Genomic DNA, 16,524 nt, shown 5'->3' on the forward strand with positions numbered 1-16,524 from the left:
CAACACCTTATCTTAGGAAACCTGACTAGTACTCCTGTGCTTTCTAAGCTCTCATTCAGGACACAATCCTTGTACCGGCTACAAGTGGGAGACACCAAAACCTTCCCACACACCTTCAATGCCAGCACACCAGGTGACAAGAGCTGCTCATCCCACCCCCACAGCCTTTCTCCCAAATTAGAGGGAAACCAATCCATTGATCACTTCCATAAGGGTGGGTAAAGCCAAGTGACAGGTGGCTTTGTCATGGTCTTCAGTGAGTGACATTCCAGGAGAGACAGTTTTAGGAAGTAACAAGTCTGGCACCAGAGTTGACTTTTAATTTCTCCTAAAGCCGCTGAAGCAAAAATCATGATAAAACATTTTCCTTTACAACTCCCCCAATGCAAAAAAAAAGAAAACACTATTTGTAGGAAAAAATGGTTTTGTACATAGGATGGGGAACAATATAAATTCAAAACGTACAGATAAGGGTTAGCTCTATCACTCATCTCTTTTAAAAAGTTTATATGAATATCCAGTCAAAACCAACAGGGTATCGCCCTTGAAATGTTATCTATACGGATTTCCAAGTAGACCACAGGACTGTATACTGTCTTGGAATGTCCTCAGAAGGCTCTGTCATTGATCAGGTAACAGAGTAAAAACCCCAGAGTCCTTTCTTTCAAACAGATAAGGGAAAGACACAGGGACAAAGAAGCTATTCAAACTTCGTCTTCTTTCCTTGTGGCTTGTGGTCTCCTCCTCCTCTTCCACCTCGGAAGCCTCCTCGGCCTGCAGGAAGGCAAGACCGTATTAAGGAATGGGTACAAAGCTGCCCACGTTCCCTGCCTGAATGATTGGGAATCCTGAGGAGGCATAGGGCATCAGGTGGATGTGCCACATGGTGATACAATGAGGTCACTGCTCCCTGCCTTACCTCCGAAGCCTCCCCGGCCTCTGCCACCAAATCCGCCTCTGCCTCCTCTGCCTCCACCTCGGCCTCCTCTGCCTCCACCGCGACCCCCAAAGCCACCTTCACCCTTAGGCTTGGCCCAGTCCAAGGTAACTTTGTTTCCATCAATTTCACCATCTTCCATGGCCTCCTTTGCAGCTTTGGCATCTTCCTCACTGTTAAAGTCTACAAACCCAAACCTGAAAAATCAAATGAAGTTATGTATTACAAACCAAGTGCGTACTCAACAAGCACCAAGTTACTCACATGGTGAGCAGCACTCCAGAGAGCAGCTGTGCTTAACTGGGAACGCCCGAGATAAAGTGGCTCCTTGTAGACATTTTAACTTGGTTTAAATGACTGTCCAAATCCCCAGAATGTCTCACAAAACAGCCATATATACCTCCATAAAGAAGGTAAAATAATGCTAGCTCTGTGAATTTGTCTTCTTCTCGTGCGAATCCATAAACTGCCACCAAGAGACAGAACGGAGCTCAATGAGAAGACACTGGGGCTGAGACCTCCACTCAGAACAAACATACCCAAAAGTGGAGGCAATGCCACACCTTACCCTTTGGAGGACCCAGTTTCCCTGTCAGTGACTATCCGTGCACGAACAGAGCCGTCAAACGACTCCTTCAATGTCTCTTCAGTGGTATCCTCAGACAGACCTTTGACAAACAGAGTTTTGGACGGCTCTGAGGAAGAAAAATAAAAATTCAGTCTTTTTATTTGAAGTCACAATTCATAGTGACACTGAACCTGCATGATGCCTACTATGACTACTTGCCTTAGTGGAAAAAAAAGCCATTAAATGGAACTCAGCTCATTAATGCTTAATTAAAGAGCTTTTACTACAGCACTTTATTACTGCTGCTAGTTGACAGCCTCAGATCTTTTATGGAAAAGGGAACAAATAACCCAAAGAAGTAACTGCTGCCCACAAGTTAGGGCAAATTTGCTGCTCTGAATTGATACATCTGGATCAGAACTTGACTATCTAGAGGAATTTTCTTGAAATTTCATCAGTTATTTCTCAGGTAATCAGTCATCATATCCAGTTATCATTCACTCAGCAGCAACAGAAAAATGAGACTGGGGGAAATAAATATTGACATGAACAAATTCAAGCACAGCACGGAGAGCGCCATCCCCCAACCACAATAACCTGTCAATAGAAACTTACGGCTTCTGGCATTAGGTGATCCTCTGGGTGCTTGTAACTCCAGCCTGATTGCTCTGCCCTCAATTTCCCTTTTATTACAGGAATTTAAAGCTTCTTTAGCATCTTCAAATGAAGCAAATTCTATAAATGCATACCTGAGGATGAATAAGACGTCAAATAAGTGATCAAGCACATGCTCTTTTGCTATACCAGGATACCACCAAGCCTTTCTGTCAAGCAGGTATTTTAGGGCTGTTTCACACTGATTTACAGAGAAACAATTCAAGATGCTCATAACACACCACAGGTGATGATATAAAAGATACTATTTTACCCTTTAGATTTGCCATTTTGGTTCTGGGGCACTTTGATAAAAGTTGCCTTCTCAAACACTTCCTGAAGCGTTTCTTCTGTTGCACTGTAGGACAAGTTGCTTAAAACCAGAGTTTTTGATTCACCTGCAAATAAAGAGATGCTCACATTTTTGACTCTGCAACACAGGTTCCTAGCTTCAGCCACAGTTCCAAAGAACTTTGGTGTTTGGGGAGTTAACATACCAATACTGATGTAAGTGAAATCCCACTTTTGTTACTAAACATGTAACACCCATTATGTCCTATAATGCCCTGCTTACTGTTCTTTACATATGAGCTGACTACTTACTAGTTTATGTCTTCCAAGAGTAATGGGAATTCAGAGCACAAATGATCTAAATCATTTAAAGCATAAAAAGAAAAACCTAAAAAGGGTGCTACATTTGCCTAACCACATTCTACAACAAAGGATTTCAGCTCTCATTCAAGGGAATAGAGATTACTATTACAAATAAGGACTACTTGTATAATTTCCTTGACCTTCACCTACATCTAATTAAACTTGTCTGGTAACAACCAGCACTTAAATTTATGAGTAACAAAGACATTGAAGATTTCCCTGCCTCAATTGTGAGACCCTGTAACAAGACAAAAATTCTTACCGCTCCAAGTGCTATTCTTTCCACCCCTATAGTCTTGACTTTGACCTTTCTCTCCAGTGTAGTACAGGGAAATGGATCGCCCGTCAATCTCTGTTCCCTGCTTTTCTTCAAATGTTTTCTCTGCATCAGCTTCTGTCTTAAATTCAATATAAGCAATCCTGCAATAGACGAGGGGGAAGAACTCATGGGTTTTTGTTTTTTTGGAGTTTTTGGCCGGGGCTGGTTTGAACCCGCCACCTCTGGCATAGGAGCTGGTGCCCTACTCCTTTGAGCCACAGACACCACCCAGAACTCATGTTTTTGCTGTTTTTTTGAGACAGAGTGTCTCAAGCTGTGCTGTGACATCACAGCAACCTTGAACTCCTGGGCTTAACAGATTTCTCTTGCCTCAGCCTCCTAAGTAGCTGGGACTACAGGTGCCCGCCACAATGGCCAGCTATTTTTGTTGTTGTCTGGCAGGCGCAAGCTGGGTTCGGAGGCAGCAGCTTGGTGTATGCGGCTGGGGCCCTAGCCCTGAGCTATAGGCACCGAGCCGAAGAACTCATGGATTTAAAGACTTATTAATGATGTAACAAGCTAACTAAAATAAAACATTAAATGTTTTTCTTATCTTCCACTTTTCAATTAAAACTTGAGTTTTGGTAGCTCAGCTATTAGGGCGCAGGCCACATTCACGGGAGCTGGTGGGTTTGAACCCAGCCAGAGCCTGCTAAACAAACAAACAAAATAGCCAGGTGTTATGTAGGGCACCTGTAAGCCCAGCTACAAGGGAGGCTGAGACAAGAGAATCGCTTAAGCCCAAGATTATTATTTTTTCTTTGGAGATAGTTTCATTATGTCACCTTGGTAGAGTGCCCTGGCATCACAACTCACAGCAACCTCCAACTCTTGGGCTTAAGTGATTCTTTTGCCTCAGCCTCCTAAGTAGCTGGGACTAAGGCGCCCTGCCACAACACAAAGCTATTTTATTGCAGTTGTCATTGTAGTTTAGCAGGCTCGGGCTGGGTTTGAACCCACCAGCCTTGATGTGGGTTCAGGATCCCAACTAGTGAACTACGCGGACGCCAAGCCTTGAGCCAAAGAGTCAGAGGTTGCTGTGAGCTGTGATGCCAAGCACTGAGGGCAACAATGAGACTGTCTTAAAAAATAAATAAATAAAACTTGAGTTTCCCTCTTACTTCCCACCACCACATTTGACAAATGCTCTTAATGATGGCCTCACCTCACTGCAATACTTGTCATGTCCAAAGCACTATCAGCACTCCCTATTCCTTTACACGTATCCAACTTTTATTTTTACTTATTTTTTGAGGTAGTTTTTCTGTTGGCCAGACTAGAGTGCAGTGGTGTCAGCCTAGCTCACAACAACCTCAAATTCCTGGGTTCAAGCAATCCTCCTGCCTCAGCTTCCTTAGTAGCTAGGACTACAGGCTCAGTGTCCGTAGCACAGTGGTTACCACACCAGCCACATACACTGAGAGTGGTGGGTTCGAACCTGGCCAACTAAACAACTGCAACAACAACAAAAAAAGCCGGGAGTTCTGGGGGCACCTATAGTCCCAGCTATTTGGGAGGCTGAGGCAAGAGAATCGCTTAAGCCCAAGATTTGGAGGTTGCTGTGAGCTGTGATGCCATGGGTGACATAGAAAGACTCTGTCTCAAAAAAAGAATATATAGGGCGGCGCCTGTGGCTCAGTGAGTAGGGCGCCAGCCCCATATGCCGAGGGTGGCGGGTTCAAACCCAGCCCCGGCCAAACTGCAACCAAAAAATAGCCGGGCATTGTGGCGGGCGCCTGTAGTCCCAGCTGCTCGGGAGGCTGAGGCAAGAGAATCGCGTAAGCCCAAGGGTTAAGAGGTTGCTGTGAGCCGTGTGACGCCAAGGTACTCTACCCGAGGGCGGTACAGTGAGACTCTGTCTCTACAAAAAAAAAAAAAAAAAGAATATATATATATATATCTAGGATTATAGGCACAAGCCACCGCACCCATTAGGTGTGTATCTCAACCTATAGAAGGAAAACTGAAGCACCAGTTTATTGGTTAAACTGCCCAAGATCACAAACTAGGAAAACTGGATTGACATTGCTTTGAAAAAGCAGCAGAGTGCCTTTTTTTTTCCTTTTAGCCTGGCCTTTATTACCATCAGCTAACATACCGCCCTCTGGTGGGCACATGGAAATAATACACTTAGTGCCCAGGGTTCCCTTTTTCTTTTCTTCCTATTCCTCTCTCCCTCCTTCCTGCCTCCCCGTTCCTCCTTTCCCTGACTTCCTCCTTTCCTTTCTGTTGCTAAACTATAGATATTTACTTGTTTTATCATACCATCTACCCTTCCCACCAGAGTGCCTTAATTTTAACAAAAGTCTTACATTTCAATAGACAAAACATACCCTTTACTCTTCCCATCTTTGCTGACTATTCTGATCTCCATAGCATCTTCAAACACTTCTTTTAATTCATCCTGAGTGACTTTGTAAGGAAGGTTTTTGGCCAAAAGTGTTCTGGCATCCCGATCTAGATTTAAAAAGAACAAAATGAGCTCCATGGTAGTATGGAGATATAGCAATGGCAAAATACAAGTAGTCCCTCCATGTTGGCATAGATGTCAAACCATCTTAGAACAAAGCTCAATCTAGTATAGATACTCATTATCTCAATTTAAAAAACTGGGAACATACCACCCGAAAACATGGTAAGTGTACACAGGAAAAGCAGAAAGAATTAAAAAAAGAGAATCTAGTTTCAGTGAAGAAAGGCAACTGTATATTAATTTGGGTACGTCTAATAATTTTTTCTAAATAAGTGTTCTTGCTTGCCTAATCCGTGTTATAATTCAGCAGTGCCCAGTATACTGTAAACACTTTACTGATTTAATCCTCACATTAAGAGGAAACAAAGGAGAGAAAAGTTATAAAGCATTTCCCCAATATTAGACCACGATTTCCTAAACATATTAGGAGTACAATCTCCCAAAACTTTACATACCTTTCTTACTGTCTTTCCCTTTTGGTTTCTCTAGTTTAATTTCATTGCCAAAGACTTTCAAACCAGTGAGCTCCAAGGCTTTTTCCAGGTCTTCAGCAGATTCAAAATCCACATAGCCAAACTTTCTTTAAGGTGAAGGAAGAGGGCAAAATTTTAAGTATAATAAGTCAAAAGCTACACATGTCTTCTGGGCCGTGTGACATTACAAAGATCATGTAAACAAGCCCCCAGAGAATTAATAACGTCAAGGTTCTGTCAATTGTGGCTAGAGAACAAGGTCTATATAATACCAAGAAATGATGTGCAAATTCACTTTGAGGTCTTCATTATTAGCTAAACTGCTGGTAACAACTGACGGTAGGACAAAAACCTACTTATCACTGAGAAAGGAGGATCCTGTCTCATTTAAAGCATTTAACTATGATGACTATTCAAGTCTAACAGACTCGTGCTTTTGGAAGAACATAAATACCAGATTCTCAAAACTGTTACTAAGAATTAATTTCAATTTGGGGGTTCTATAATTTATTAATTTAAAGACTTATTTCATTATCTAATCCATTAAGATGCTCAGATCATGTTTAAGGGTAGCAAGCTAACAGTTCTAACAGTGGAGAGCATTAACAGATGCGTACGTAACGTGTAGTGAAGCACTTACCTAGTCATACCAATTCTGACATCCACAACAGCAAGATCGTTTTTAGCAAAAACATCACTGATACCAGTTTTTAATTCGGGAGCAGATTTGTTAGAATTCAGGTTTCCAATAAACAGATTGAAAGATGTAGTCGGTTCTGTTCCTATATACAAAATATTGAGCTCTATTACTCCATTTGTAGAGCATGGCACAAAATTCCTAGTACAAATTTTCTCTGCACAAGCACATCAGCACATTGCAATGTAACATCAGGTTTCAGTATTAAGTCCCTTGTCACTCATCATTTGTGCCAATTTGACTTTACCTTCCCTTCACATCCCCTAATTCTGAAAGTTACCTTCCACTTTCTGTTTCTTGGCTTCAGGAGCTGCTTTCTGTTTCATCATTTCCTTCTTTCGTTTTCCAGGTGCTTCTTTGACAGGCTCTAGACAAGATTTTAAACAATGTGTCACCATGAATAGCCACATATGCTTAAATAACTTCCTCCAGTATATGGGGCCAGCGCCCTACTCCTTGAGCCAGAGGCGCTGCCCCTTAAATACCTCTTTTAAACTAATTCCGGGCTCAGCGCCTATAGCTCAGCAGCTAGGGCACTAGCCACGCACACCGGAGCTGGCAGGTTTGAATCTAGCCTGGGCCTGCCAAACAACGACAACTACAACCAAAAATTAGCTGGCTCTTGTGGCAGGCGCCTATAGCCCAGATACTTGGGAAGCTGAGGAAAGAGAATCACTTAAACCCAAGTGTGTGAGGCTGCTGTGAGCTATGTTGCCACAGTACTCTACTGAGGGCGACAGCTTGAGACTCGACCTCAAAAAAAGAAAACATAACTCAGGTCAATGTACTTCAGAATCTAAATACCTTCCTCCTCTTCCTCCTCCTCCTCTTCATCCTCTTCCTCATCATCTTCATCTTCATCCTCATCATCATCTTCATCCTCTTCCTCATCATCTTCATCTTCCTCCTCAGCCACACTCTTAGCTTTCACAGGAACAACTTTTGCAGGAGCTTTCTTTCCTTTGGCTGGTGTGGTCTCCATGGCTTCTTCTTCAGAGTCTAGAAGAGAAACCACTTAGTCAAAAACTTGAAAAATCCCCAAAAACATCAGTTTCATCTAAATGAAAGGAAATGCAATCATCCCACCACACTTGGTTTTTAGTTATAGCAAGAATTAACAGACCACTTGGAAGCAAAATCCTACATTATGAAAATTACTTGTAGAAGGTACTGTCAATAATGTTTTCTCAGGGGCAGAAAGTCATGTGCTGATAATTGAGCCTGGCACACCATAAAGGCTGAGAGAATCCCCAAAAGGTTTCTCATCTAATCTGGAGGTTGTCATGGAAGGAGTATGTATTGTTGCTTCTAGAAGAATCTCACGGGCCAGCCGAGGTGGCTCACGTCTGTAATCCCAGCACCCTGGGAGGCTGAGGCGGGTCGACTGCCTGAGCTCACAGGTTGGAGACCAGCCTGAGCAAGAGTGAGACCCTATCTCTAAAAATAGCTAGGCTCTGTGGCAGGTGTCTGTAGTCCCAGTCACTTGGGAGGCTGAGGCAAGAGCATCACTTGAGTCCAAGAGTTGGAGGTTGCTGTGACTCCACAGCACTCTAACAAGGGTGACAACGTGAGACTCCGTCTCAAAAAAATAAATATGGTAGACAACTTATAAAATAACAGAATGCTGGGTGGTGCCTGTGGCTCAGTGAGTAGGGCACCGGCCCCATATGCTGAGGGTGGCGGGTTCAAACCCAGCCCCGGCCAAACTGCAACAACAAAAAAAAATAGCCAGGCGTTGTGGCGGGCGCCTATAGTCCCAGCTGCTCGGGAGGCTGAGGCAAGAGAATCGCATAAGCCCAAGAGTTAGAGGTTGCTGTGAGCCGTTGACACCACCGCACTCTACCCGAGGGCGGTACAGTGAAACTCTGTCTCAACAAAAAAACAACAGAACGCCACCTTAAAATATACTGCACACATGAAGTCTAGTAACTACCAAGACAACTCCTTACCATCCTCCTCCTCCTCATCATCATCCTCATCGTCTTCATCTTCATCATCTTCATCCTCATCCTCTGAGGCAGGAGCAGCGGCCGCTGCTTTCATCACTGCTGGCTCAAATTCATCCTCTTCCTCATCTTCATCTTCCTCCTCGTCATCCTCCTCACTGTCATCGTCCTCATCATCATCATCACTGTCTTCCTTCTTGGCATTCTTGCCGTTCTTTGCCCCCTTGGCTGGAGTGGCTGCTCCCTTCTTACCAGGGGTTGCTACCAATGCTTTGCCGGGTGTGCCTCCCTTTTTGCCGGGTGTTGCTACTGCTTTGGCTGGAGTAACCATCTTCTTGGTCTGTGGGGCTGCTGCCTTTTTGCCTGGGGTGACAGCTGCTTTCTTGGCAGGTGTGGCAACTGCAACCTTTTTAGTTGGAGAAACCACCACTTTCTTTGCTGGGGTTGCAGTAGCCTTCTTGCCTTTCTTCTGAGGGACGATAACCTTGAGAAGAAATAAAATCCAATTTAAGTCCGTCCACATACCCAAAAAGATAGCCCTGGTCCTGCTGAGTGTTAGATTCTGGAACCATCTCAGTGCCATGGGTATTACATACACATTGGCACGTGAAACTCTAGTGTTTTGTTATTATGTCTGTGAAGTCAGAACCCTATTAGATAAAACACCCAAGAATAAAGAAACTTCCTGAACATTTAAAAATACCTCTGGGGGCGGCGCCTGTGGCTCAAGGAGTAGGGCCAGAGGTGGCGGGTTCTAACCTAGCCCCAGCCAAAATCCAAAAAAAATAAAAAATAAAAATACCTCTGGAATTCTTGTATTTTATACTTTTTTAAATGTCAGCTTTTTCATTGGCAAACAAACGTATTATCAACTATATATGTTCTTTAAAGATTAGACTTTGAGATTCCTACAGTGGATGGTGGTACAGTCTAGCAAATGCTCAATGAAGATCAAATAGCCAGCTGTTGTAAAATTATAGCACAGCACAGAATGAGCATGGTAGACTGATAAAAACCATCATTTACCCACACTTAAGTCTACTTTTGGATTACTAGTTTTACCATATCTTATCACATAATGTTGTAGAAGAGTAAAACTTGCCACAACATCTAGCTATTTTTAGAGACAAGGTCTTGCTCTGGCTCAAGCTGGTCTTGAACCAGTGAGATCAGGCAATCAAGCCACCTCAGCCTCCCAAAGTGTTAGGATTATAGGCATGAGATACCACACCCAGCCCACGATTAGTGTTACTAAGCTTATATAAGAGGTCTGACAATTTAGTTTGACCTTACCCTAGAAAAAGTGCTACATCTCTCATCACTGAAAATCACTACACTTACATTTTAAGTATTCCTCTTGGGAGTCATGAACTCCTCGTCCATCCTTCAAAGCAACTTTGGAACTCATTTCCTGGAATGACCATCACAGCCCTTATCTTGTGGCAGAACTGCACAAATAACTTGGTGAGGTTGAGTGTGGTGGCTCACGCCTATAATCCCAGCAATCTGGGAGGCAGAGTCAGATGCATCACCTGAGCTCATGAGTTTGAGACCAGCCTGAGGTAGAGACTCTGTCTCTAAAAATATCCAAGCAATTAGCCGGGCGCTGTGGCGGGCGCCTGTAGTCCCAGCTACTCGGGAGGCTGAGGCAGGAGAATCGCGTAAGCCCAAGAGTTAGAGGTTGCTGTGAGCCGTGTGACGCCACGGCACTCTACCCGAGGGCGGTACAGTGAGACTCTGTCTCTACCAAAAAAAAAAAAAAAAAAAATATCCAAGCATTGTGGTGGGCACCTGTAGCTACTGGCTCAGGAGGCTGAGGCAAGAAAACCAAGAGTTTGAGGTTGCTGCCAGCTATGATGCCACAGCACTCTACAGAGGATGACAAAGACAGACCGTCAAAAGAAGAAAAAAAAGATAAAGTAGACCCAGCGTTTGTAGCACAGGGGTTACAGTGCCAGCTACATACATACACCAATGGTGGTGAGTTTGAACCCGGCCCAGACCAGGTAAAACTGCAATAACAAAAAAAATAGCTGGGTGTTGTGGCGAGCGCCTGTAGTTCCAGTTACTTGGGAGGCTGAGGCTTAAGCCCAAGAGTTTGAGGTTGCTGTGAGCACTCTACAGAGGGCAACACAGACTCTGTCTCAATACGAAAAAAAGGAAAAATTTTAAGTAACTTGGTAAGGTTTCACACCCTTGGTGCATCAGTGTCTCACTGCCGTGTTTGTGCTGATGTGTGGTGGTCTCTTGCTGAGCAGTGTTCGTTATTGTTATTGCATGTTTTTTTGTGTGCCATACAATTAACAGCTCTAGTGGTCTTTCCAGAAAGACTTCCAAAATTCCTCTGAAGAGTGAACTAGGTGCTGCAGCAACAGTCTCCCAAGTGGAGTACTTCAAAGTTGAGCAGAATGATATACTTAAAGACGAGGTATATAGCACTTTTCCTAAGATTAGTTCACAAACTTAATTGTAAAGACCTCATCTAATGGAATAGAAATCGATTAATCTTGATTAGAAACTGGGAAAGGAATCTAGTAGTTATCTTCAGATCTGAATATAACATTCAGTCTACCACTTATAAAATGTATTTTCCCTCTGTAGCATATGGGGCTACCAATATGTTGGAACAGGAAAATGTAGTGATTTAAAACACTTATCAAGCTTTGCAAAGGGCATGCGAAAAGGAGAATCCCAGCCCTTATGTGTTTCAAACTCATTCAAATACTTACCCAAGTCATATCCCGACATGCTAATAAAGAGCTTGTGAAGCATGGATGGATAGTGTTTTAACTCTTCATTTTGCACTTTCAACACAACTCTGCTAAATGAATATAATTACCTCTTCTTCACTGCTGTCATCATCCTCATCTTCTGACATTTCCTCATCTTCACTGTCTTCTTCGACCTCCTTTGGGGGAGGAGCCATTTTCTTGGGGTCACCTTGATTTTTACCTGCCTAAAATGGACACAAGTAGCACATTACATTCCCATCAACATTTCAGGCTGTACTTATTTTGCCCTTATTTTTACAATCATCATCTTTCTCAGAATCCATTTCTCATAAAACTTAAAAGCAGAATTAATAATGACTATTCTTCACATACAAGAGGGGAATTCTAACTTCCCACACATTTTTGCTGTCATGTTTTACCTTAAGGTAATCTGAAATGATTTCTCTCTCCCCAATGCTTTAGTTAACCACATCTCCAATACACTAATATACTAATATCCAGTAGCCCGCAACTAGATTATTTTTCCAGCCAACTATTCACAGACCATGGATAAATTCTGGCACCTTATTTAACCACCCCGTCTGAACCCAAATTAAGACTTAAGATCCTTAAGACACTTTCTTAAAAATGAATCGCCTTTAAAAAATGTAACTACCTCTAGGCTTACCATGTTTTCCTTTCCCAGAGACAATCCCGCCCCTACTAGACCCGGCGGTGCCACGTGGGGGCACACGGTAGGCCACCATGTGCACAGTCTGGTGCTATAAGCACGCGGCAAAACCTCCTTCCGGGGCCCACCACGTGTCCCCTGGCCTGGCCCGAACAGGAAAGTCCCGAAGGCCACTGAACCTCCAACTAGACCCCTTCCCACCCTTTGCCGCCCTAGGACACCGGTATCTCCCGTGAGTCCGGAACCCACGCGGCGCGGCCCACGTGGCGGGCCGTGCTCTGGGACACTTGCGTCAGGAGGCGGGGCCCGGCTCACGCTGGTCGCAGGAGTTTGGCCTCTCCCTCCTTGGCCCCGAGGCCCAGCGCCCCTTCTCCACACTCATCTCCTAAGTCTGTCTCGGTCGCATTCACCACTTCCCGCACCTGCCACAGCTCTTCACCTCGCCACCAAATAGCCAAAGAACGCGAGACCTCCCCGCTAATCGCGCGAGACTTCCCTGCAGCATGGCGTCCTCGAACGCGCCTGGGACTGCGCGCAGGCCCTCCTCCCCGCGGCGCCGCGCGCGCGCCCCTCCAACACAGGCCTAGACGTCGGTGCTTGCGAGCCAAACCTCTTACCTTTGCGAGCTTCACCATGATGGCGGCTTACGACGGCGGAGCGTGTATCGGGCAAGTGGCGCAGACAAATCTAGAGGAATCAAGCTATGTCGGCGGCGGCCGAGGGTACAGAAGCTCTCGGAGCACGTACGCCGCGCTGCCAGCTACAGCTCCAGACTGAGGCGAAAGACTGAGCCTGCCCAGTAATCGCCTCTGGAAAAGCGACGACAGCGCCCTCGTGACTTCGTTTCGACCAACCAGAGCTCGCGCCCGTCCCCCGCTAACGGCGCGAGGCGGGGCGCGGGCGGGAGTGGGCGGGCCGAGGCGAGCAAAGGAGGGAAAGGGTTAGGCTGCGGCGCCCTGAGGCGGGACTTGCTTTGTGCCAGGCGGACGCTGATTGGGCGGCGGGTGCGCGGGTCCTGGCCTGCGCCGTGAAACCGGCATTTTGAGAGCGGTGTGCAAGAGGCGGGCCAAGTGTAAGGGAGTTAAGGCAAAATACGTAGGGGAGAGCGGGGTTGTGGGGTGGTTTGGCAGCCTCTTGTTTCCTGAGCGTGGTCAGGTCCGGTGGACTTTGGCGGCCTTAGAGTTCCTCGAAGATCCCAGGCGCGGCTCCAGCCCGCAGTCCACGCTGCTTTTCCGGTGGCCATGGAGAAAGTAGTTCTCCCGGTTTTCGTGCTGATGAGCCCGCGAGCTCCGGAAGTTCCGGAACAGCTAAGTTCTCAGTGGCCCCAGCGGAGGCAGGCCTAGCGGTGCAGGCCGACGAGTTTGGGGCCAAACTCACTCCTCTGCCTGTAGTGATTCCCTCCGGGGCCCAGTGTCTGAAGCAGCCTCCTGAGACCTGTAAATAAAGGCAGTCGCGAATGTTCATGAGGTGTACTGTGAGTAGTACACAAACATGCCATTTAATCCCAGAGTAACCTCCTTCGGTAGGTATTCCTCATGGGAAGCAGCTTCGGAGAAGTAACCGTCTAGCGGTTATAGGGTATTGCGACTGGAGTTGGGAGAGGGGCTTGGGCAGACTGACCATAGAGCTGGGCCTTTCCTAAATTACAAGTTCCTTCTTTGTTATTTGGAACGAATGCACCCGTTAAAATGTGGCTGTGGGGCGGCGCCTGTGGCTCAGTGAGTACGGCGCTGGCCCCATATACCGAGGGTGGCGGGTTCAAACCCAGCCCCGGCCAAACTGCAACAAAAAAATAGCCGGGCGTTGTGGCGGGCGCCTGTAGTCCCAGCAGCTCGGGAGGCTGAGGCAAGAGAATCGTCTAAACTCAGGAGTTGGAAGTTGCTGTGAGCTGTGACACTACGGCACTCTACCGAGAGTGATAAAGTGAGACTCTTGTCTCAAAAAAAAAAAAAAAAATGTGGCTGTGAAGTCGGTGTCACCAGGTGGCCCAAGATAGGTCAAAAGAGCCTAAGGAAGGTTTCTTTGTGGGACAGGGCCTGATGTTTGTCTTGTCAGTTACTTAAATGGCTTACTGTATGGGTGAAACTTACCAGGTGCCAGACTTAGCAAATGAGAGCACTTCATTTTAGAGCCTTCCCAGGCACGTGGTACCCAATCCTTCTTACAGGAGGAGGATACCTTCAGCTAGGACGATACTGGTGAAAAATCACCTGTGGAGATTTCAATTAAAGAGGTCTGTGTTACGGTCCAGGGTTATGTATTTTAATAAGGGACTGTGGGGATTCTTAACGAACAATCAACTTATTTTGCAGGGTTTTTTTTTGTTTGTTTTTGTTTTGCAGTTTTTGGCCAGGGCTGGGTTTGAACAGGCCACCTCTGGCATATGAGGCAGGCGCCGCCCCTATTTTGCAGTTCTTAGTAGCACATTATGTAGTCCCAGGTACTTGGAAGCCTGAGGCAAGAGAATGGCTTAAGCCCAAGAGTTTGAGGTTGCTGTGAGCTGTGACGCCATGGAACTCTCCCAGGGAAACAGCTTGAGACTGTCTCAAAAAAAAAAAAAAAAAATTCCTCCCAATCTGTAAGAAATGGAATAATTACTTACATACAATATCAGTAGCACTATACATTTTGGCAGAGGAGGAACAGCGGAAGGAGAAGGGGTGACGCTACCTCATCCCTCAGAGCTGTGGCCCTAATTCTATCTGACACAAGCCTAGAAACCCAGGACCCCTGCTTTGACTAGCACCAGCCACCTCCACAGACCTGTGTAAATCTAGCACAACTCTGCCCTCTGCCTGTCTGGTCCCCACTACACACTGTACCTCTGCACTGAGGTGCCCACTTGGGGCACTCTGGACCCTGAGACCCAGTCACACAGTGAGCCTCACACCTATGCAGGGGTCCAGGAGACTACAGGAGGGGGCTGGGTGTGATGGCTCATGCCTGTAATCCTAGCACTCTGGGAGGCTGAGGTGGGTGGATTGCCTGAGCTCTATGCCTGTAGCACAGTGGTTACAGCGCTACATACACTGAGGCTGGTGGATTCGAACCCAGTCTGGGCCAGCTAAACAACAATGGCAACTGCCACAAAAAGAAAAATAGCTGGGCGTTGTGGTGGGCGCCTGTAGTCCCAGCTACTTGGGAGGCTGAGGCAAGAGAATCCCTTAAGCCCAAGAGTTGGAGGTTGCTGTGAGCTGTGATGCTACAGCACTCTACCGAGGGCAACATAGTGAGACTCCGTCTCAAAAAAAAAAAAATAGTTGGGTGTTGTGGGCACCTGTAGTCCCACCTACTTGAAGACTGAGACAAGAGGATGGCTTGAGCCCAAGCGTTTGAGATTGCTGTGAGCTGTGATGCCATAGCACTCTACTAAGGTTGACAAAGTGAGATTCTGTCTTAAAAAAAAAAAAAAAAAAGCCTACAGGAGGGAGTCTGTGGGTCTTTGAAGGATTAATTCCATCTCCCAAATCCAGGCCTCTGGGGACTGACTGAATGTCTCAGGTTCCAATAAGATCACATCAGGCATTTAAAAACAAAGCTTAATGCAAGGATTTGGTGACGGGTGTGGAGTTGCTGAGAAGCCAAATGTGACTTGAGGTGAGAGCAGGAAGCTGCTGCCACACTCAGGCTGTGTCCCACCCTCCCAGGCACGTACCCTGAAGGTGGACCTGTGAAGGGGAGGCCAGGCTGCCACCCAGGTAGCTCCAGGCCCCAGTGTCTGCTGTGAAGATGGGCAGAACTAAGTTCCCTTTGCCAGCCTGGCCCAATTCTGTCTTTTGGGTGTCCTGAGGCTTTCAGATCCTGTCCAGAACTCAGGCAGATGCCAAAGGGGGACCTGAACCCTTCCTAATTTGTCAGCTTTCCTTGGTGTCCTTTTTTTATCAGGGGAGGAGGGTTGTAAAAAAATTTTTTTTTTATTATGACATTAGGCAAAATTAGTAAATTTTTATTCAAGGAATTTCACGTGTGATTCTCCTTCCGCTGTCCATCCAGGGTAGCCTTAGCATCTCAAAGGAGTCTCTGAAGATTTACCTTCAAGACAGAACAGATCCTCAATCCACAGTTGTTCTGTCAGGCCTACATAACATAAAACTTTACATTTCTGGCTGGGCGAGACACCAGCCACATACACCTGAGCTGGCAGGTTCGAATCCAGCCCGGGCCTGCCAAACAACAATGATGGCTACAACCAAAAAATAGCCAAGCGTTGTGGCAGGCGCCTGTAGTCCCAGCTACTTGGGAGGCAGAGGCAAGAGAATCCCTTAAGCCCAGGAGTTGGAGGTTGCTGTGAGCTATGATGCCACAGCACTCTACCCAGGGTGACAGGTTGAGGCGCTGTCTCAAAAAAAAAAAAAAGGTGCCATCTGTGGCTCAAAGTGGTAGGGCACTGGTCCCATATGC

At 46.0% G+C, this 16,524-nt stretch overlaps 1 protein-coding gene and 3 non-coding genes across 4 annotated transcripts; all 4 read right to left on the reverse strand.

Annotated features, from left to right (window-relative positions):
- Window positions 1-406: 406 nt before the first annotated feature.
- LOC128590759 (nucleolin) lies at window positions 407-12,992 on the reverse strand. The gene is made up of 14 exons (XM_053598158.1): window positions 12,741-12,992; window positions 11,561-11,677; window positions 8,725-9,205; window positions 7,580-7,774; window positions 7,056-7,142; window positions 6,719-6,860; window positions 6,061-6,185; window positions 5,466-5,589; window positions 3,076-3,233; window positions 2,434-2,557; window positions 2,121-2,254; window positions 1,506-1,632; window positions 920-1,134; window positions 407-774 (listed from the first exon to the last, which is right to left on the reverse strand). The coding sequence occupies exons 1-14, from the start codon at window positions 12,756-12,758 to the stop codon at window positions 701-703; spliced, it is 2,121 nt and encodes a 706-aa protein (XP_053454133.1). The 5' UTR covers window positions 12,759-12,992; the 3' UTR covers window positions 407-700.
- Window positions 1,310-1,441, reverse strand: LOC128591032 (small nucleolar RNA SNORA75). Its single transcript, XR_008381475.1, has one exon. It is a non-coding gene; the product is annotated as a small nucleolar RNA SNORA75 (small nucleolar RNA).
- On the reverse strand, window positions 1,915-1,994 carry LOC128591045 (small nucleolar RNA SNORD20). Its single transcript, XR_008381484.1, has one exon. It is a non-coding gene; the product is annotated as a small nucleolar RNA SNORD20 (small nucleolar RNA).
- LOC128591039 (small nucleolar RNA SNORD82) lies at window positions 6,941-7,009 on the reverse strand. The gene has a single exon (XR_008381481.1). It is a non-coding gene; the product is annotated as a small nucleolar RNA SNORD82 (small nucleolar RNA).
- Window positions 12,993-16,524: the final 3,532 nt, after the last annotated feature.

Source organism: Nycticebus coucang, chromosome 7 (genome assembly GCF_027406575.1).
Source record: "Nycticebus coucang isolate mNycCou1 chromosome 7, mNycCou1.pri, whole genome shotgun sequence".
Classification (NCBI taxonomy): Eukaryota; Metazoa; Chordata; class Mammalia; order Primates; family Lorisidae; genus Nycticebus; species Nycticebus coucang.